The sequence below is a fragment of the Acinonyx jubatus genome, chromosome B2, assembly GCF_027475565.1.
Source record: "Acinonyx jubatus isolate Ajub_Pintada_27869175 chromosome B2, VMU_Ajub_asm_v1.0, whole genome shotgun sequence".
Lineage (NCBI taxonomy): Eukaryota > Metazoa > Chordata > Mammalia > Carnivora > Felidae > Acinonyx > Acinonyx jubatus.
The window spans coordinates 120,935,483-120,957,763 of record NC_069385.1 but is presented as its reverse complement, the minus strand read 5'-3'; the positions used below and the strand labels follow the sequence as shown (position 1 = coordinate 120,957,763).

General features: G+C 43.1%; 1 protein-coding gene and 1 pseudogene across 1 annotated transcript; both read left to right on the top strand.

The window, feature by feature from the left end:
* The first annotated feature begins 17,738 nt into the window (after positions 1-17,738).
* LOC113597137 (uncharacterized) lies at positions 17,739-18,379 on the top strand. The gene has a single exon (XM_027052825.2). It carries the CDS (start codon positions 17,873-17,875, stop codon positions 18,377-18,379), a length of 507 nt encoding a protein of 168 aa, XP_026908626.1. The 5' UTR covers positions 17,739-17,872.
* A 290-nt stretch (positions 18,380-18,669) lies between these two features.
* Positions 18,670-20,019, top strand: LOC128315779 (DLA class I histocompatibility antigen, A9/A9 alpha chain-like; annotated as a pseudogene).
* The last annotated feature ends 2,262 nt before the right edge of the window (positions 20,020-22,281 follow it).

Sequence of the window (22,281 nt, the reverse complement as noted above, 5' to 3'; positions counted from 1 at the left end):
GGCCTGTTTCTCACAGGGTTCCCAGATGGAGGATCTAGAGGGCGATTTTGCCTAAGCTCTCTGGTGTTTCTTCTTCTTCACACAGGCAGCCAGTTACCAGAAGCTGGTGCTGGGCACTCTCTTCTCCATAGAATTCCTCTTCCAAGCTCTGAAGAGCTCTGGCCCTCCTTGTACACCTTGACACATCTTTGCTCTCCTGTACAAATAAGTTTTTTCCCACAACCCATTCAGAGTCAGTGTCTCAAGGGTCCTATCCTGTGCCTGACACCTGAGAGTCTCGACTAGTCCTTGTGACTGGGGGAAGATTTTGCCACAGGGCTCCTTCTTCATTAATTCACTGGGTTTCAGAAGTATACAGCCATTCAGGGATCCAGGACATTTGAAGGGCCCAGAAGAGGATGTTTGGTGTGTAGGCTGGGCCAGAGATTTGGGCAGGGAGCTGGCCTCCTTCTGGGCCCAGGGCAAATGAAGCAAGACATTTTCTTTCAAAGTGGATCTTTATTCCCAGTGAAGTGTTGAGCTTTGGCCTTTCCGGCACCAATTTCCTTCCCCTTGCTGTGTTTCTATTTATTTTTTCCCCTTAGGAGCTAAGGAGCCATCACTCACTCAACTGGCACCCCCGTGTAGGCTGAAAACTCCCCCTTTGCTCCTGTACTCAGTGATAGCTATCAGGTTCTGCCCTACCAAAGGAAAGAAGGCCTTTAGCCCCTGGATACTTGGTGCTTGGCCTGCTGTGCTGTGGACGGTGAAGGGGAGACAGCTTGCCTCACTGACCTGGATGATTGAGTTGCCTTCATTCTGAAAGCAGACAGTTTGCATATGATCTGTACAAACAAGGAGGGGGTCAGCACTGGAAGAGCCCTTGCTAGGAATTAGAGAACCACGTCCTTATTGCAGATTCCTGAGCAAGAGCCATCAGATCCCAGTAGCTCCAGCTCTAACATTGCTGCCTCCCTCAACTGATGGGAAAAGTGGCAGATAGACCAAGACAGAAATCACTGGCTTCCAAAGGAAGAATGCAGGCTTCTTGCCAACAGGGCTCCCAGTTGTAGTCCTTCAGAGAGTTCCGTTGGCCTAAGCCCACAGGCCTTTCTTATTCCAGATACAACCTGGGAGATAGGAGACTGTGCTGGGTACTTCATTCTCAACTCCCTCCAAATCTCATATGTGATGAAGAACTCTGGCAGTGTTTGTCTCCACTGCCACCCGTTACCCCTTTTGATGAAGAGGGTTTTCCTGGAAACTATTCAGAGACAGGGTCTCAGAGTAATCTCCTCCTGTTTCAGCTTGGGTGTTTGGTGGTGTTCCAGTGATGGTGATAGAGGTGTTGCATTGAGCCCTTCTCAATTTGGTTTCAGAATGATATGGCCCTTCACAAACCAGGGTGTGTGAGGGTGCCCAGGGAGAGGTACTGTTCTAATGGGTTCCACCCTATCTGCCACTTTCCTTAGGGCTGTTGCTGACCTAGTTCTGCCAGCCAGAATTGTTACTGTTGCTACTGTTGAGTGTACTGAAGGAGGACAGCACTGCACAGGCCAATGCCAAGGTTGCCACACCATGAGGCAAAGTGGCTTTGCTGGGCTACTGAGGCCGTTATGGCACTTCATAATGCACAGGGCTTTTCATGCCTTGGCAATGACCCAGAACCTCCTTGTGTTGGTGACCCCCAGTGCCTGTGGTCCCGCTGGTCCCTCTGTGCCCAAGATGGAAGATAAATCCATGTCTAACTGTAATTGCTGCCATTAGCAGTGGCTAGGCTGACTTGCTTGGGACCCACCTCCAACATGCACAGGCTTGGGTGAAAATCTATCCCTGGGCATGGGTTGAGTGAGTGACAGTGCCATGGCTTCTAAGACTAAATAGACATAAAGTCATGGGAAGGGAGTGTCCATAAGGAAGGCCAAAGTTCAATATTTCCAGTCGGAATGGGATCAATCTGGAAAGGGCACCTGTATCTTCATGTCCTCTCAGCCAAGAAAGGAGGCCAGCTCCCTTCCCAGTCCTCTGCCCCAGGCTAAATGCAAAGTTCTAACCTGGGCCATTCCAATGCCCTGGACCTCTGAATGCCTGCATGGTTTTGACACCAACTTGCCAGGGGCCCTGTGGCCAAACCTGTCCCACAGTCATAAGGCTGTGATTAGGATCCCCAGCTGAATGCCAAGGATATTCTTCTAAGAGACTATATGAGATGGGCCCCAGAGAGGACCTAGTGTGAAAATAGAGCAAAGGGGTGAAAATAGATTCAAGGAGGGCCAGACTTCTACACTAAGAATGAGAATGGGATGATGTGGAAAATAAAGTGACTAGTGTCATCTCCTAGCAAGCTGGCTGTCTCAGAAATAAGCAAGACATGTGGGCTTTGGTGAAGGGAGCCTCTTACAGGCTACACCCGGTTGCCCTGTCAGTAAGGGGTCTGAATTCTTCCTTCAAAAAAAGAGGGAAAGCCCTGGATTTAGGTCTGTTTCTTGCTTCTTCCCATTAGTAGACAGGGGAAGGCCTGCGGCTCCCAGGTGATGGTCTAGTGGTTAGAACCCAACCTGGGTGCAGTATTTCTTCAAAGTCCCTTTGTGCACTGACCAGGGCCTGGAACAGAGTCCACCTGCATGAAACATCCATTTTGCATGATGGAGGCACCTCTGTCAGCCAGGGGAGGGAGGCCAGTGGACTACTCATCCCTGCAAAGACTCTAGCTAAGTGCCAAGCCCCCAGGGACAGAGGGGCCTACCTTCCTCTGTAATACCAGACACTGAGGGCAGTCAGTTGGCTCAGGAACTGACTGGGATCTCCACACCAATGTTTGGACTCAAGCTGTGTACCTGACACAGCCCCATGGATCCTGGAATGTTCTAGTTTAAACTTTAAACAGAGTGTATTCTTCTGAGGCTCTTGCTCTAAATGGCTCCCGGGTAGTACCTAGTTTGAAAAAAAGAACAATAAAATGCAAATAGGTACCCAGAGGACCAAAGTTCTTCATTACAGAAGAGAATGGGCTTAAAGTTAGAATTAAGTGCCTACCCCTATCTCCTGGCTATCTGGCTGCCTGGAGTATGAAACACCTGAGGGCTGGTGGAAAAGGAAACCTCCACTGGCTACACCTGAGAGTAAAATTCTGCAGGAGATCTGTGTCCTTCAGAAACAGAGGGAAAACAGGATTTGGTGGGTTTTCCTGTCCTTACCATTAGGAAATAGATGCAGCATTGACTCAGAGCCAAGGGGTTCCTGCTCCCAGCTGATCAAGTGTGTGGAACCTGGACCTGATGCAGTAGTTCTTGAAAGAACCCTTTCTGTGTAGACCAGGTCCTGAAGCATAGTGTGCCTATGGCTGACACAGAATTAAAGCATGTTTACCCTTCACTGCCCTTACCAGAGCTGCCCTAGCACCAAGCACTTGGACAAGAAAGCCCTCCCTCCTTCGAGATGAAGTCACTGTTTCCTCTCACAGAGCACAGGACCAGAGTGGGAGTTTAGCAACAATCTTTGGGCTTTGCTTGTGTGAAGTGAGTGAAAGCCCAATCATCACTGAATGTGACCCAAGACTTGGAAAATAGCAAATTGGTGGGAATGGTTATAAGGGAGGCTAAGGATCTACATTATGGATGGGAATGAGATAATGCTGGGCACACATATCTACCTCATTTCTCCTTGCTGATATGTAATGCCAGTCCCTCCCCAACCGTCTGGGACTTCCTCCAGATATCCATACATAACCTGCTTTGCAACTTCATATGCCCTAGGCCTCTCATTGTGCACAGAGTTCTGATAGGAAGTTATAAGGGTTCCTGTTGCCAATCTATGACAGAGTCCCCAGGACTCAGCCAGAGCCCCCAGTTTGAAGAGGAGGATATTGCTCTGAGACACTCACTCTGAAGGGACTCCAGTGAGATCGTCATTTGAAAAAAAAAAAAAAAAAGAGCAAAAGAATGGAAATAGAGGGCCAAAGTGCTTCATTACAAAGGAGAGCAGGATGAAGCTAAGAAGGACAGCCTAGTCCAATCTCCTGAGAATTTAACTGCTTGCCATAGTAAGAAACACCTGTGGGCAGGGGCAAAGGGAAATATCCATTGCCTACACCTGGGTGCTCAGTTAGCATAAGACCTGCTCTCATCTGTAAGAAAGAGAAGGAAGACTCCTGACCTGGGCTTCTTTGTATGCCCTACCCCTCAGGGCATAGAAAGGGCAGTGATTCAGTGATAGCTGGTTAGTGGTCCCATTGGTGCTTTAGGTAATGTAACCAAGTCATGGTGCAGTATTCCTTGTAAGGGATTTTTTGGGCTGAATTGTCCTGCAGAATACTATGCATGCCTAATCCATCTGCCTTAGAAGAATAAAACATTTCAATTAGCCAGGGGAGGGAGGCAAGCTGGCTACCCATTACAGAGATTACCAGGGAAGTCAAACAATAGGCGCTCATGGACAGGAGGGTCATTCTTTGGGTTGAAGTAACCAATTGCTCTCACATATAGCACAGGACCAGTATGGTAGTTCATCACAAATGCTGGATGTTGGCTGCATGACTGATAGACCATTTCCTCCTGGTTGTGACCCATGACCTAGTTATGAAAACGGAAAATGATTGGCAAGGGCTAGAAGGAAGGCCAAAGTTCTATATTACAGAGGAAATTAGGATGAATCTGGGAATGAAATGTCTAACATAGTTTCTCCTTCAACCAGAAGGAAGGCCAGCTCCCTCCCAAACCCTGGTATTGCTAACACACAGACACTCTGCTGGGCACCTTCAAGGGCCCTATGCCTCCCATTGGCAACATACTTCTGAAAGGCAAATAATGAGGGGTCCCTTATCCCAACCTATGTCAGAGACATAAGAACTTGACCAGATTCCCGACTTAAAGGAAAGGATATTCCTCTGAGACACTGGCTCTGAATGTCACCCAGGGTGAAACTACTTTGCAAAAAGAAAACAGGTGTTCATTGAACTAGAAATGAGGAAAGCCAAAGTGCTTCATTATAGATGAGAATGGGACAAAGATTAGAATGAAGTTTCTAGGATGACAATTTCCTGGTAAGGTCCTATCTAAGGAGTGAGAAAACCCTGTGGCCAGAGACAAACAAAACCTCTAAAGGAAACCTCCTGAAATCCAAGTCTGCAAGAGGTCTGCATATTTCCTTCTAAAAGAGAGGGGAAACTTCTGGCCTGGGCTCTTTTTCCTGCCCTTCCCCTCAGGGGATAGAGGCAGCAGGGATTTAGGGGTAGTGGGTCCATGCTCCAGGCTGCTGCTCAAGTGTTTGGAACTTGGTTCCTGTGGCCCATTAGGTCTTGAATGGCCACTTTCTGCCCAGTCTAGGTCCTGGAACATACCTTGCATGTGTGGATTATGTGCTCTTCAGACCGTTAGGCCAAGCAATAAGTGCTCTCTGACAGCAGGGCAATCTTTTCTGTGGGTTGTCAGAAACTAACTACTCTTGGTTAGCACAGAAGCCAAGTGAGAACACACCACCAATCCCTGGGAGCTCACTGTGTGATTGACAGCATCACTGCCCCACCCAGCCTGCAAACCAAGTCCTAGTTGGCAAATGGCAATGGGATGGGAATGGCTCTATGGAAAGCCCACATTTCATTTTATTTTGTTTTATTTTTTTAAAATTTTTAAATGTTTATTTTTGAGAGAAAGAGTGAGACAAAATGTGAGTTGGGGAGGCCAGAGAGAGGGAGACACAGAATTGGAAACAGGCTCCAGGCTCTGAGCTGTCAGCACAGAGCCCAACGTGAGGCTCAAACCCACAGACAGCGAGATCGTGACCTGAGCTGAAGTCGGATGCCGAAAACTGAGGCACCCAGATTCCCCTAGACATTTTATTTTCTTTTATATTTTTAATTTTATTTTTTATTAAAAAAATTTTTTTAACGTTTATTTATTTTTGAGACAGAGAGAGACAGAGCATGAACAGGGGAGGGGCAGAGAGAGAGGGAGACACAGAATCCGAAGCAGGCTCCAGGCTCGGAGCTGTCAGCACAGAGCCCAACACGGGGCTCTAACTCACGGACCACAAGATCATGACCTGAGCCGAAGTTGGACGTTTAACCAACTGAGCCACCAAGGCACCATTTTTTATTTTTTAAAATTCACATCCAAAATAGTGAAACAATGATTTCAGGAGTAGACTCTTTAATGCCCTTTACCCATTTAGCCCATCCCCCCTCCCACGACCCTTCCAGCAACCTTCAGTGTTTTCCCCATATTTATGAGTGTCTTCTGTTTTGTCGCCCTCCCTGTTTTTATATTATTTTTGTTTCCCTTCCCTTACGTTCATCTGTTTTGTCTCTTAAAATACTCATATGAGTAAAGTCATGTGATTTTTGTCTTTCTCTGACTAATTTCACTTAGCATAAAGCCTCCAGTTCCATCCATGTAGTTGCAAATGGCAAGATTTCATTCTTTTTGATTGCTGAGTAATACTCCATTGTATATATATACCACATCTTTATCCATTCATCCATCGATGGACATTTGGGCTCTTTCCATACTTTGGCTACTGTTGATAGTGCTGCTATAAACATGGGGTGCATGTTTCCCTTCGAAACAGCACACCTGTATCCCATGGAAAAATGCCTATCACTGAAATTGATGGGTTGTAGGGTAGTTCTATTTTTAGTTTTTTGAGGAACCTCCATACTGTTTTCCAGAGTGGCCACACTAGCTTGCATTCCCACCAACAATGCAAAAGAGATCCTCTTTCTCTACACCCTCGCCAACATCTGTTGTCTGAGTTGTTAATCTTAGCCATTCTGACAGGTGTAAGGTGGTATTGCGTTATGGTTTTGATTTGCATTTCCCTGATGATGAGTGATGTTGAGCATTTTTTCATGTGTCGGTTGGCCATCTGGAAGTCTTTTTTGGAGAAGTGTCTATTCATGTCTTTCACCCATTTCTTCACTGGATTGTTTTTTGGGTGTTGAGTTTGACATGTTCTTTATAGATTTTGGATATTAACCCTTTATCTGATATATCATTTGCAAATATCTTCTCTCATTATGTCAGTTGCCTTTTAGTTTTGCTGATTGTTTCCTTTGCTGTGCAGAAGCTTTTTATTTTGATGAGGTCCCAGTAGTTCATTTTTGCTTTTGTTTCCCTTGCCTCTGGAGATGTGTTTTGAGTAAGAAGTTGCTGTGGCCAAGATCAGAGAGGTTTTTGCCTGCTTTCTCCTTAAGGATTTTGATGGCTTCCTGTCTTACATTGAGGTCTTTCATCCATTTTGAGTTTATTTTTGTGTGTGGTGTAAGAAAATGGTCCAGAATCATTCTTCTGCATGTCGCTGTCCAGTTTTCCCAGCACCACTTGAAGAGACTGTCTTTATTCCATTGGATATTCTTTCCTGCTTTGTCAAAGATTAGTTGGCCATACATTTGTGGGTCCATTTCTGGGTTCTCTATTCTGTCCCATTGATCTGAGTGTCTGTTCTTGTGCTAGTACCATATTGTCTTGATGATTACAGCTTTGTAGTATAGCTTGAAGTCTGGGATTGTGATGCCTCCTGCTTTGGTTTTCTTTTTCAAGATTGCTTTGGCTTATTCGGGGTCTTTTCTGGTTCCATACAAATTTTAGGATTATTTGTTCTAGCTCTGTGAAGAATGCTGGTGTTACTTTGATAGGGATTGCATTGAATATGTAGATTGCTTTGAGTAGTATCGACATTTTAACAATATTTGTTCTTCCTATCCAGGAGCATGGAATCTTTTTCCATTTTTTGTGTCTTCTTCAATTTCTTTCATAAGCTTTCTATAGTTTTCAGTGTATAGATTTTTTTTTTACCTCTTTGGTTAGATTTATTCCTAAGTATTTTATGGTTTGTGGTGCAACTGTAAATGGGATAGATTCCTTGATTTCTCTTTCTGTTGCTTCATTGTTGGTGAATAGGAATGCAACCGATTTATGCTTTGATTTTATATCCTGCAACTTTGTTGAATTCATGAATCAGTTCTAGCAGTTTTTTGGTGGAATCTTTTGGGTTTTCCATATAGAGTATCGTGTCATCTGCAAAGAGTGAAAGTTTGAACTCCTTCTGGCCTATTTGCATGCCTTTTATTTCTTTGTGTTGTCTGCAGAGGCAAAGACTTCCAATACTATGTTGAATAACAGTGGTGAGAGTGGACATCCTTGTCTTGTTCCTGACCTTAGGGGGAAAGCTGTCAGTTTTTCCCCATTGAGGATGGAGCATTGGGTTGTTCATATATGGCTTTTATGATCTCGAGGTATGATCTTTCTATCCCTACTTTCTTGAGGGTTTTTATCAAGAAAGCATGCTATATTTTGTCAAATGCTTTCTCTGCATCTATTGAGAGGATCTTATTGTTCTTGTCCTTTATTGATGTGATGAATCACGTTAATTGCTTTGTGGATATGGAACTAGCCCTGCATTCCAGGTATAAATCCCACTTGGTGGTGGTGAATAATTTTTTAATGTATTGTTGGATCTGATTGGATCTGTTGAGGATTTTTGTATCCATGTTCATCAGGGAAATTGGTCTATAGTTCTCCTTTATAATGGGGTCTCTGGTTTTGGAATCAAGGTAATGCTGGCTTCATAGAGTTTGGAAGTTTTCCTTCCATTTCTATTTTTTGGAACAGTTTCAAGAGAATGTGTTAACTCTTCCTTAAATGTTTGGTAGAATTCCCCTGGAAAGGCATCTGGCCCTGGACTCTTGTTTTTTGGCAGATTTTTTACTAATTCAGTTTCCTTACTAGTTATGGGTCCTTTCAAATTTTCTTCCAGATTACCCATGTTATTGGCATATAATTGCTCATAATAGTCTCTTATTATTGTTTTTATTTCTGTTGTATTGGTTGTGATCTCTCCTCTTTCATTCTTGATTTTATTTATTTGGGTCCTTTCCTTTTTCTTCTTGATCAAACTGGCTAGTGGTTTATCAATTTTGTTAATTCTTTCAAAGAACCAGCATCTGGTTTCATTGATCTGTTCTACTGTATTTTTTTTTAGTTTTGATAGCATTAATTTCTGCTCTAGTCTTTATTATTTCCTGTCTTCTGCTGGTTTTGGGTTGTATTTGCTGTTCTTTTTCCCACTCCTTAAGGCGTAAGGTTAGGTTGTGTATCTGAGATCTTTCTTCCTTCTTTAGGAAGGCCTGGATTGCTATATACTTTCCTCTTATGACCGCATTTGCTGCATCCCAGAGGTTTGGGGTTGCAGTGTTATTTTCATTGACTTCCATATACTTTTTAATTTCCTCTTTAACTGCTTGGTTAGCCCATTCATTCTTTAGTAGGATGTTCTTCAGTCTCCAAGTATCTGTTACCTTTCCAAATTTTTTCTTGTGGTTGATTTCAAGTTTCATAGTGTTGTGGTCTGAAAATATGTACAGTATGATCTCGATCTTTTTGTACTTAAGGCTGATTTGTGTCCCAGTATATGGTCTCTTCTGGAGAACGTTCCATGTGCACTGGAGAAGAATGTATATTCTGCTGCTTTAGGATGAAATGTTCTTAATATATCTGTTAAGTCCATCTGGTCCAATGTATCATTCAAAACCATTGTTTCCTTATTGATTTTTTGATTAGGTGATCTGTCCATTGCTGTGAGTGGGGTGTTGAAATCTCCTACTATTATGCTATTACTATCAATGTGTTTCTTTACTTTTGTGATTAATTGATTTATATATGTGGGTGCTTCCACATTTGACACATAAATGTTTACAATTGTTAGCTCTTCTTGGTGGATAGACCCCTTGATGATGACATAATGCCCTTCTGCTTCTCTTGATACAGCCTTTGTTTTAAAGTCTAAATTGTCTGATATAAATATGGCTACTCCAACTTTCTTTTGTTGACCATTAGCATGATAGATGGTTCTCTATCCCCTTATTTTCAATCTGAAGGTGTCTTTAGATCTAAAGTGGGTCTCTTGTAAACAACCTATAGATGGATCTTGTTTTTCTATCCATTCTGTTACCCTATGTCTTTTGATTGGAGCATTGAGTCCATTGACGTTTAGAGTGAGTACTGAAAGATATGAATTTATTGCCATTATGATACTTGTAGGGTTGGAGTTTCTGGTGGTGTTCTCTGGTCCTTTCTAATCTTTTGTTGCTTTTGGTATTTATTTATTTATTTATTTACATATTTTTTTCATCTTTTCTCCTCTCAGAAAGTTCCCCTTAAAATTTCTTGCAGGGCTGGTTTAGTGGTCACTAACTCCTTTAATTTTTGTTTGTCTGGGAAACTTTTTATCTCTCCCTCTGTTTTGAATGACAGCCTTGCTGGATAAAAAATTCTTGGCTGCATATTTTTCTGATGCAGCACATTGAATATATCCTGCCACTCCTTTCTGGCCTGCCAAGTTTCTGTGGATAGATCCGCTACAAACCTGATCTGTCTTCCCTTGTAGGCTCGGGACTATTTTCCCTTGCTGCTTTCATGATTTTTCCTTGCCTGAGTATTTTGTGAATGTGACTATGATATGCCTTGTTGATGGTCGGTTTTTGTTGAATCTAATAGGGTTCCTCTGTGTTTCCTGGATTTTGATGTCTGTGTCTTTCCCCAGGTTAGGGAAGTTTTCTGCTATGACTTGCTCACATAACCTTTCTACCCCTATTTCTCTCTCTTCCTCTTCTGGGACCCCTATGATTCTGATGTTCCTTTTTAATGAGTCACTGATTTCTCTAATTCTTAAATCATGCTCTTTTGCCTTAGTTTCCCTCTTTTTTTCTGCTTCATTATTCTCTCTACGTTTGTCCTCTATATCACTGATTCTCTGTTGTGCCTCGTCCATCCTTGCCACTGCTCCATCCATCCGTGATTGCAGCTCAGTTATAGCATTTTTAATTTCATTCTGGCTATTTTTTTACTTCTTTTATCTCTGCAGAAAAGGATTCTAATCTATTTTTGACTCCAGCTAGTATTCTTGTCATGAGTCTAAATTCTGGTTCAGACATCTTGCTTGTATCTGTGTTGGTTAAATCCCTGGCTGTTGTTTCTTCATGCTCTTTGTTTTGGGGAGAATTTCTTTCATGGCTTCTTGCTTCTCAAGTTCAGCTCTCCACACCATGTACCTGCTGAATTCTGTGGCTCAGATTGTGCAGATTGTTGTGTTAATCCTCCAATCAGTTTTCTAGGTGTGTAGGATGGTTTAGTGTTGTTCTGGCTGTATTTCACAGACATGAGACACACAAAAAGCTTCCATGCTTTTCCAGCCAACATTTCATTTTAGATGAGAATGGAAAGAGAGTAAGAGTGAAATGTCTCAGTCCATTTGTCCTTTCCCAGAAGTGAGGCCAGCTGTCTCCCAACACCTTTGGCCCTACCAACACACAAATATTCTGTGCTGGGTACTTTCACTGGCCTATATCTAATGTTGTCAATATGGATCTGGAAGGCAAGTTGCAGGGCTCCTGTGGCCCAACCTATTCTGTTGTCACAAGAACTCATCCAGAATCCCCAATTAAAAATGAGAAGGAATTGCTCTGAACCATGAGCCCTGATTGGCCCATGGCAGATTCTAGTGTTAAAAAGAGTAAAAGGGGGCTTCTTGGTGGATTGAGTGTCTGACTCTTAGTTTGGGTTCAGGTCATGATCTTTCAGTTCATGAGTTCGAGTCCAATGTTGGGCTTTGTGCTGATAGCTCAGAGCCTGGAGCCTGCTTCGGATTTTGTGTCTCCCTCTCTCTCATCCCTTCCCCTGCTCACACCCTGTCTCTCTTCCTCTCTCAAAATTAAATAAATATTTTTTAAAATAAATAAATAAAATAAAGAAGAGTTAACACTGATTCTTTTGTAGCTGTTCCAAAAAATAGAAATGGAAGGAAAACTTCCAAACTCATTCTACAAGGCCAGCGTTACCTTGATTCCAAAACCAAAAACGTCACTGAAAAGAACTACAGACCGATTTTCCTGATGAACATGGATACAAAAGCTCTCAACAAGATACTAGGAAACCATATCCAACAATACATTAAAAGAATTATTTATCACAACCAAGTGGAATTTATACCTGGGATGCAGGGCTTGTTCAATATCCACAAATAAATTAATGTGATACATCACATTAATAAAAGAAAGGATTAGAACCACATGATCCTCACAATAGATACAGAAAAAACATTTGACAAAATAAAGCATCCTTTCTTGATAAAAACCCTCAAGAAAGTAGGGATAGAACGAGCATACTTCAAGATCATAAAAGCCATATATGAAAGACCCACCACTAATATCATCCTCAGTGTGGAAAAACTGAGAGCTTTCCCCCTAAGGTCAGAAACATGAAAATGATATCCACTCTCACCACTGTTATTCAACATAGTGTTGGAAGTCCTAGCTTCAGCAATCAGACAGCACAAAGGAATAAAAGGCATCCAAATCGGCAAGGAGAAAGTTAAACTTTCACTCTTTGCAAATGACATGATACCCTGTATGGAAAACCCAAAAGACTCTACCAAAAAGTGCTAGAACTGATACATGAATTCAGCAACATCACAAGATATAAAATCAATGTACAGAAATTGGTTGCATTTCTATACACCAATAGCGAAGCAGCAGAAAGAGAAATCAAGGAATCAATTCCATTTACAATTGTGCCACAAGCCATAAAATACCTAGGAATACACCTAACCAAAGAAGTGAAAAATACGCTGAAAACTATAGAAAGTTTGTAAAAGAAATTGAAGAAGACACAAAGAAATGGAAAAACATTTCATGCTCATGGATTGGAAAAACAAATACTGTTAAAATGTCAACACTATGCAAAGCAATCTACATATTCAATGCAGTCACTATCAAAATAATATAAGAATTCTTCACAGAGCTAGAACAAACAATCCTAAATTTGTATGGAACTACAAATGACCCCGAATAGCCAAAGTAAGGTTGAAAAAGAAAACCAAAGCTGGAGGCATCACAATCCCGATCTTTAACCTGTATCACAAAGTTGTAGTTATCAAGTCAGTATGGTTCTGGGCACAAAAACAGACATATTGATCAATGAAACAGAATAGCGAACCCAGAAGTGGACCCACAAACATATGGCCAACTAAATTTGACTAATCAGGAAAGAATATCCAATGCATAAAAGACAGTCTTCAGGAAATGTTGTTGGGAAAACTGGACAGCAAGGTGCAGAAAAATGAAACTGGGCCACTGTCTTACACTATACACAAAAATAAACTCAGAATGGATTATAGATCTAAATGTGAGACAGGAACCCATCAAAATCCTGGAGGAGAAAACAGGAAAAAACCTCTTTGACCTCGGCCACAGCAACTTCTTACTTGAAATGTCTCCAGAGGCATAGGAAATAAAAGCAAAAATGAACTATTGGGACCTCATCGAGAGAAAAAGCTTCTGCACGGTGAAGGAAACAATCAGCAAAACTAAAAGGCCACCAAAAGAATGGGAGAAGATATTTGCAAATGACATATCAGATAAAGGGTTAGTATCCAAAATCTATAAAGAACTTATCAAACTCAACACATACACACACACACACACACACACACACACACACACACACACAAATAATCAGTGAAGAAATGGGCAAAAGACATGAGTAGATACTTCTCCAAAGAAGACATCCAGATGGTTCACAGACACATGAAAAAAACGCTCAATATCACTCATCAGGGAAATGCAAATCAAAACCCCAATGACACACACCTGTCAGAATGGCTAACATTAACAAATCAAGCAGCAACAGATGTTGGCAAGGATGCAGAGAAAGAGGATCTCTTTTGCACTGCTGGTGGGAATGCAAACTGGTGCAGACACTCTGGAAAACAGTATGGAGATTCCTCAAACAATTAAAAATAGAACTACCCGCGGGGCACCTGGGTGGCTCAGTCGGTTGAGAGCCCGACTTTGGCTCAGGTCACGATCTCATGGTTCGTGGGTTCAAGCCCCACATTGGGCTCTGTGCTGACAGCTCAGAGCCTGGAGCCTGCTTCCAATTCTGTGTCTCCCTCTCTCTCTGCCGCTCCCCTGCTCATGCTCTGTCTCTCTCTCTATCTCAAAAATAAATAAACATTAAAAAAACAGAACTACCCTGCGACCCAACAATTTCACTATTTGGGATTTATCCAAAGGATACAAGTGTGCTGATTCAAAGGGGCACATGCACCCCAATTTTTATAGCAACACTATCAACAATAGCCAAAGTATAGAAAGAGCCCAAATTTCCATCGACTGATGAATGGATAAAGATGTGGCATATATATACAATCGAATATTATTCAGCCATCAAAAAGAATGAAATCTTGCCATTTGCAACAACGTGGATAGAACTAGAATGTATTATGCTAAGTGAAATAAGCCAGTCAGAGAAAGACAAATGTGTGATTTCACTCATATGTGGAATTTAAGATACAAAACAGATGAACATAAGGAAAGGAAACAAAAATAAGATAATAACAGATAGGGAGGAAAGCCTAAAATTATCAAGAGAACCTGAAGACATTATCATAAGAAACTCTTAAATACAGAGAACAAACTGAGGGCTTGTTCTGGCAGAATGTTGGGTGGAGGGATGAGCTAAATGGGCAAGGGACATTAAGGAGGACCTTGTTGAGATGAGCACTGGGTGTTATATGTAAGTGATGAATCATTAAATTCTATACCTGAAATCATTATTACACTATATGTTAACTAACTTGGATTTAAATTAAATAAATAAATAAATAAATTATGTATGTTTATCAAACTCAACACCCAAAAACAAATAATCAAGTTAAGAAATGGGCAGAAAACATGAATAGACATTTACCAAAGAAGATGAAAAGATTCTCATCATCACTAATCATCAGTGAAATACAAATCAAAACTACAGGTATGGAAATTAAGGAGTGCATTTATTATGAGCACCACGTGTTGTATGGAAGTACTGAATCATTATATTGTACACCTGAAACTAATATTACACTGTACGTTAATTAACTCGAATTTAAATTTAAAAATTTTAGAAAGAAAAGAATTGAACTGCTTAACACACTAGTCACATTTCAAGAACTCAATAGCCACATACAGCTTGTGGCAACCATATTGGACAGCACAGATTAAAAAATTCCTTCATTATACAATGTTTTATTCTATAGTACTCTTCTTCAAGATTTGTGTGCCTCAAGTCGGGTACATAAGACCCATGTGAAATGAAAAGTCCACTGTTTTTACTCTTATTGACTACATCAGATTTCTTTCTGGGATATGAATACATATTAATGTCATGTAAAAAAAACCAAAGTTAGGTTATGTATGAGTTTGACACCTTCAGGCACAAATTGTTCCCAGTCACAAAGGAGAACCACCAGTCCCTCTATATCCCTTCCCAGACTGGGAACACTGATATCACATTTCCAGGGGTGGGGGGGGGTGAGTTCTCCTTTAGATAAGCCCAGGGGCTAAGCTTTAAGCTCAGTTTTGGTATGCATGGAGTCTAGCTCAAGTAAATGGATTCTGTTAAGTGAAGAGGAGGCAAAGACAGGGACCAGCTGGGAGACTCTCCTTAGATGGTTCAGAACAGCAGTTCTCAAAAGTGTGGTCCGTGGAACCTTTGAAGTCAGTGACACCCTTTCATGGCATCCATTATGTTAAAACTATTCTCATAACATTACTTATATTATTTGCTTTTTCACTATGTTGACATTTTCACTGAGCCAAAATTTAGCAAGAAAGGAGGTTATAAGTCCAAATTGCAATAGTGCTTATTCTTTGCCCCCACTTCCTTATATTTGGAAAATAATTTTTTAAACTACACTCACTTTGAAGCATTATAGCTAGGGCACCTGGCTTAGTCATTTGAGCATCTGACTCTTGATTTCAGCTCAGGTCATAAACCCAGGTGGTGGTATTGAGCTCGGTGACAGGCTCCACGCTGGGCATGGAGACTGCTTAAGACTCTCTCTCTCTCTCTCTCTCTCTCTCTCTCACCCCCCTCCCTCTGTCCCTCACTCCAACTTGCACTCTCTCTCTAAAATAAATAAGCATTCTAGCTGAAGCATTAAAAATTATCTTTACTAAATTATCTTCAAATCCACATTTTAAAAATATATTAAAACATGGGATATACCCATAAATCATTTCTGTTACATTCCTAAATACCGTTTCTCAAGGAATGTCATGTGTATGAACCAAAATAGCCTCTTTTTGTATGGAATGCCATTTTTACTTGAAGTAATGAATGCCACAGAAACTTGGATTATTTAGACTTGTGTAGGTGGAAGTTTCTTAAAAATGAACATGAGCCTGTCCCTTCAAAAAAATTAACTGACAGATGACAACTGACAGTTACTTGTTGCCTTGATAAAATGTCAGCTCTCTAGACAAAACCAGAATTTTGGAAAACTGTGTACCACCAATAAGGTGAACAGTTTCCCAGTACTGACAAACTTTTCTGTTGGGACCTATGGCAATATTAAGACCAATGTGATTTTTTTTATAATTTGACTCCAGTGTAATCAATACTGGAAGATCTATATAATTTAGTGAAACAAAGCCTTTCTTTTTTAATTTTTTTTAATGTTTATTTATTTTTGAGACAGAGAGAGACAGAGCATGAATGGGGGAGGGTCAGAGAGAGAGGGAGACACAGAATCGGAAGCAGGCTCCAGGTTCTGAGCCATCAGCCCAGAGAGCCTGACGCGGGGCTCGAACTCACGAACCGCGAGATCATGACCTGAGCTGAAGTCGGACGCTCAACCGACTGAGCCACCCAGGCGCCCCACAAAGCCTTTCTTTAAAAATCATGAATTAGGAGAGCCTGGGTGGTTCAGTCAGTTAAGCCTCTGGCTCAGGTCATGATCTCGAGAGTTGGAACCCCACATTGGGCACATCTGCCATCAGCACAAAGACCACTTCGGGTCCTGTCTCCCTCTCTCTGCTCCTCTGCTTCTCTCTCTCTCTCTCTCTCAAAAACAAACATTTAAAAAATAAGTAAATAAAATAAAAACATTTACATTGAAATAATAAAATAAATAAAAATCATGAATTACTACAAGATCCAGACAATGTGCAAGATAAGCCTATAGATTTGAATGTAACAGAATAAGAAATACTCACGGATACTGTTTCAGATTCCACTCTGCAAATAACCTTTGAGAAAGTATGACTTGTGTACTTTTATTATCAAAGATGGATAACCACAGTTATCGGAAAAGGTATTAAAATACTACTCCTACATATTTGTGCAAGGCTGTATATTTCTTCGTATACTTCAACAAAAATAACAGATTAAATGCAGAAGCAAATACGAACATCCCGCAGTCTTCTAATGTGATAGACAAAAAAAAAAAAAAAAAAAAAAAAACAAAAAACTTGCAAAAATACAAAGATCCAATCTTTTCACTACCCTGTTTATTTTGAGATGTAGCTTTTTTTCATAAAAATAATTATTTACTTAACATGCAATGGCTTATTAATATCATTCAAAATGAGTTCATAAAAGTTTTTTAAAACCTGTTTTATTCCTACTATGGTAAACACTGATAGATATAACCCACATACACAAAATTATACTTACTAATTTGTAAGACAATTTGTAAGACTGTATAGATATCCTGAAAATAAAATGTCTGAGAATCACTGCCTCAGCAAGGAGACAATGTGACCAGAGCACTCCCATACTGGGGAAAAGGTGTCAGGACAAAGTCCCAAATCCCTAGGCCTGTCTCTCAGGGTCTCAGGCCCCAGGGCGGTGTCGGGGGCGGGGAAGCCCAGTGTTGGGGAGTCCCTATCCCCCCTGGTTTCACTTCTCCCTGTCACAACCTGTGTCAGGTCCTTCTGCCGGGATACTCATGATTCGGCCCCAGTTCGCTCTCCCGTTGTGTGTAGGGTTTCTAGGGAAGCCAATCAGCGACACCATGGTTCTGGGTTATAGTGTAATTACTGGAAGGGCGGCGACTTAGCTTCTCAGCAAAACATGAGATGTCAGTCTTGCGTCCCGGACCCCTCCTCCTGCTGCTGTCGGGGACCCTGGCCCTGAGACCAGGACGGATGAGTGCGGGGTCGGGAGAGAAAACGCCTCAGCGTGGGCGGAGGCAAGGGACCGCTAGACGGAAGGGCTGCTCCACCGCCTCGGACCCAGAGCTCTCACCTCCGCCTCACCCACCCCTTGGTCCCGACTCTTCTCCAACCTGCCGCCCCTCTTCCGTCCCACAAGCCCTCTCGTCCGTGCCCTCCCGGCCGCCTCCCCGTAGGACCCGGGCCCCACGCCGAGAGGAGGGTCGGGAGGGGTCTTACCCCTCCGCGCCCACAGGCTCCCACTCCCTGAGGTATTTCCACACCGCGGTGTCCCGGCCGGGCCGCGGGGAGCCTGGGTACTTGGAAGTCGGCTACATGGACGACACGCAGTTCGTGCGGTTCGACAGCGACACCCCGAGTTCGGTGATGGAGCCGCGGTTGCCGTGGGTGGACCAGGAGGGGCCGGAGTAGTGGGAGCAGCAGACGCAGAACTTCAGGACCCGCACACAAACTCTTCAAGTGAGGCTGAATGAATTGCGTGTCCACTACAGCCAGAGCAAGGCCGGTGAGCGACCTGGGCCCGGGTCCAGGTCACGACCCCCGTCCCTACGGACGCGCCAAGGTCGCCCCGAGTGTCTGGGTCCTAGTGCCACGCTGAGTCTGCGCCCCACCCCCGTCCTGCGAATAGGTAAGAGCCCCCGGGGACTGTACTCGGTTTGGTTTTCAGTTTAGGCTTTAATGATTGCAGGTCAGGGCGGGGCCAGTGTCTCACACCTTCCAAAGGATGATAGGCTGCGACGTGGGGCCTGATGGGCACTGCCTCCGCCGTTACCTTCGTGAGGCCCACGACCGCGCGGATTACATCACCCTGAACCAGGACCTGCGCTCCTGGACCATGGCACATCACCCGCTGCAAGTGGGAGGCAGCCGGTGAGGCGGAGCGCTACAGGTACTACCTGGAGGGCACGTGCATGGAGTGGTTCCTCAAGTATCTGGAGATGGGGAAGAAGACACTGCTGGAAGCAGATACAGGGACCACGAGGACTCCCTGATCTCCCATCCACTGCGGCTGGCTTTCCAGAGGAAGGGAAAATGGACTCGGTGTCAGAACAGCGCCCCTCCCACTGGTGGGAAGAGGGAGATCCGCCTCAGTGTATTCATATTCCTACTAGGGAGTGACTCCCTTAGAGGGCGATGAGGAACCCAGTCTCCTGGGTTGCAGATTGAGATCATCCCTGAAATTACCCACCAGCAGTTCCTTTGACCTGGGCAGCCCCCTTGTGAACCATGATTTTTCTCTCAAGGCCTTGTTCTCCATCTGAGAACATCTTCGGGAGTCTGACTCTGTGTTTTCTGAGTTACTGACCCTCCACTGCAGTCACAAGACCATTAGAGTGTTCCCCATTTTAGACCTGCACACTCCTACCCTGGGCGCTCTCCCTGATTCTACATAATTCCACATCCTGAAGTCTAGGCTGGTCTCTGGCTCCTGTGCCTTTTCCTTCCAAACCAATTATCCTTTCCATTGTCGGGATGGTCATATGAAAGCAACCCAAAGTGTGATTTTCTGATTCTTCTTCCTCATAACCCCCAAAAGACATATGACCCACCATCCCATGAGGTCTCCCTGAGGTGCTGGGCCCCAGGCTTCTATCCTGCGGGGATGACCCTGACTTGGCAGCATGATGGGGAGGCCCACACCCAGGACACAGAGCTTGTGGAGACCAGACCTACAGAAGATGGGACCTTCAGAAGTGGGCAGTTGTGGTGGTACCTTCTAGAGAAGAGCAGAGGTACACATGCCATGTGCAGCACAAGGGGCTGCCCAAGCCCACCACCTTGAGATGGAATAAGGAGGGTTTGGGGCAGAGCCTCTTCTCACAGAAAGTAGCTCTTCTGTAGAACATCAGCGAGGTCATGACCCAAGCCTGAAGTCTGGGCCCTTCACCTTCCTTTCCCTTCCCATGAACCGCCTCCTCAGCCCACCATCCCCATCATGGGCATTGTTGCTGGCCAGGTTCTCCTTGTGGTCACTGTAGCTGTGGCAGTTGGAGCTGTGATGTGGAGAAAGAAGCATTCAGGTAGAGAAAGGAGTTGGGAGGAATCGGAGTTTTCTTATCCCACTGGGAGGTTTCAAACCCCAGACTAAAGTTTGTCCTGCTTTGTTAATGAGATGTGTTTCCTCACTGTGTAGCCAATTACTCTTTAGACTTGTGCAAATGAAGACGTTTTTCACCTTTATATTCTGACGTTGGGGACCTGATCCCCAGCAGTTGAAGGTCAAGGGAAATTCCTTGATGTAGACAGACCTCCAGGAAGACAGTTGGTCCAGTGCTCCTATATATCCTTTTTTCATGCTTACCAATACAGCTGTGACTCTTCAGTAAGAATTTTGGAAACTTTGATTTGGTACAGGACTAGGGTATTCCTCTGGATACCATGGTCCAGTCTTCTCCCTGGTCTCTGACATGTTTTCTTCCCACAGGTGGAAAAGGAGGGTGCTAGTCACAGGCAAAGAGTATGGAGGGAGTGATCCTTGAGACCTTGGGTAGTGTAGATGGGACCCCATGGGATAGCTAATCCACCTCATAGCTCCTCCTTTAATCTCCTATGGGTTCTGACCACATCGTGTTTGTTTTATGCCAAATAGTAACAGTGCCCAGAGTTCTGGTGTGTCTCTCAGAACTCCTAAAGGTGAGACCCCGGAGGGCCTGAAATGGGGAGGGGCTGGGGCAGAGAGGACATGAGTGGGTTACGAGGATTCTTTGAGTGGGACATTATAAGCAAGTGATGGGCTGTTGAGATATAAACACTTACATGATTGACCTGAATTTGTTCATTATTTTCTTTCACAGTGTGAGCCAGCTGCCTTGTAGGGGACTGAGTGATGCAAGATTTGCTCACACTTCCACCTTTTTGACATCAAGAGCCCTGGACATTTCTATCTGCTAAAAATGTCTGAATGTGTCTGTGTTCCTATTAGCATAATGTGAAGAGGTGGGAAAATTGTCCCACTGCTATCCATCAGTGGGGGACCTCTTCCCAAACTGATCTGCTTTTCTGTTCCAGCAGAGATGGGACTGGGCATCTCTACCCCTGTCTTTAATTTTTCCCCCCTATTCTTGTCATATGGGACCGATTTCCTATTCTTGCCCACCCTGGTGCACCCTGTATAAAACTCTCTGCTAATCTGCAGAACAGACCACCATGGCCACCCACTCCTGGAAGTCCTCCTCCCTCATAGTGGTGAGCTGCCCTTATTAGCATGAGCCAGGGTACTTAAGACCATGTCCATGGTCCATGAACAGGGCAAGCAGAAAAAGGATGTTTCTCTCCTTTAAGGGCAACACGTACTTACCTCATTCTGCTTCACCATAATGCCAGAAAATAGTCACACAGACAAAAGTCACCTCATGGGAGGAAAGTGAATGAAATCTATTTTTAATCTGAGTGACCCTGTACTCCTCTGAAATTCTATCCCTATGGAATAAGGATCATTTCTGCTTTACTTAAAAATTTTTTTAAATCACAAATGACAGAATTGTCATTATCAGTATCTTAATATCAATAGCAAATCTTCAACCAGATTTGTATGCTAACAGTGGGGCAGTCTCAGAATATATTGGTAATTGAGAAATGATGCAGATGGTATATTTGGTAAAATACCACGTGCTAAAATGGAATCTCTCTCTATGTAACTGTGGAAACTGGTAACAACCGTTATGTCTAGGGAGAGAATTAGAATTATGGATGGCATGGAGGAGGAAATTTACTGCTCACTCTATATACTCTTTTATGTTACATAAAGTTTTCAAACGTTGTGCATGTATCAGTCAAATGAAATAAATTTTGAATTACCAAAGATAGTCCCACTTTTTTCAGAAATGTATTAGGCATATTAGGCAGTAGCTGTCTAGCAGTCTGGTAGGCCTCAGTGAGAGAAACATGAAGGAATTCACACTGGGGTGAATAACCTAGTAAATGCAACTAGTATAACAAGTTCTGGGGAAACAGAATCCAGACAGAAGCTTATTGCGTGCCTACTGTGGCCCAGGTGTTGTGCCACATGCTAGGGACATAAAGAAGATGTAGGTACATACCTTTGTGACCTAAATGTCTCTTGCTGATGAGCTTCTGTGGCAATACCTGACTTTCTAGGAACCCTCCTACCATGGCTTATCCCTGTGTAGGACAGAGCTGACATTTGGAAAGAGAATCTTTGCCCATTTGACCCAAAAATTAGTGGAAAGGTTTAGTTAGAGAATACTAATTTCCTAATGTAACTGACTCACCAATACAAGAGAAAATCACGAAGAAATAACCTGGATGAAGGGAAAGAAATGAACAAAATAGAATCACAAGAAGTGACTTTG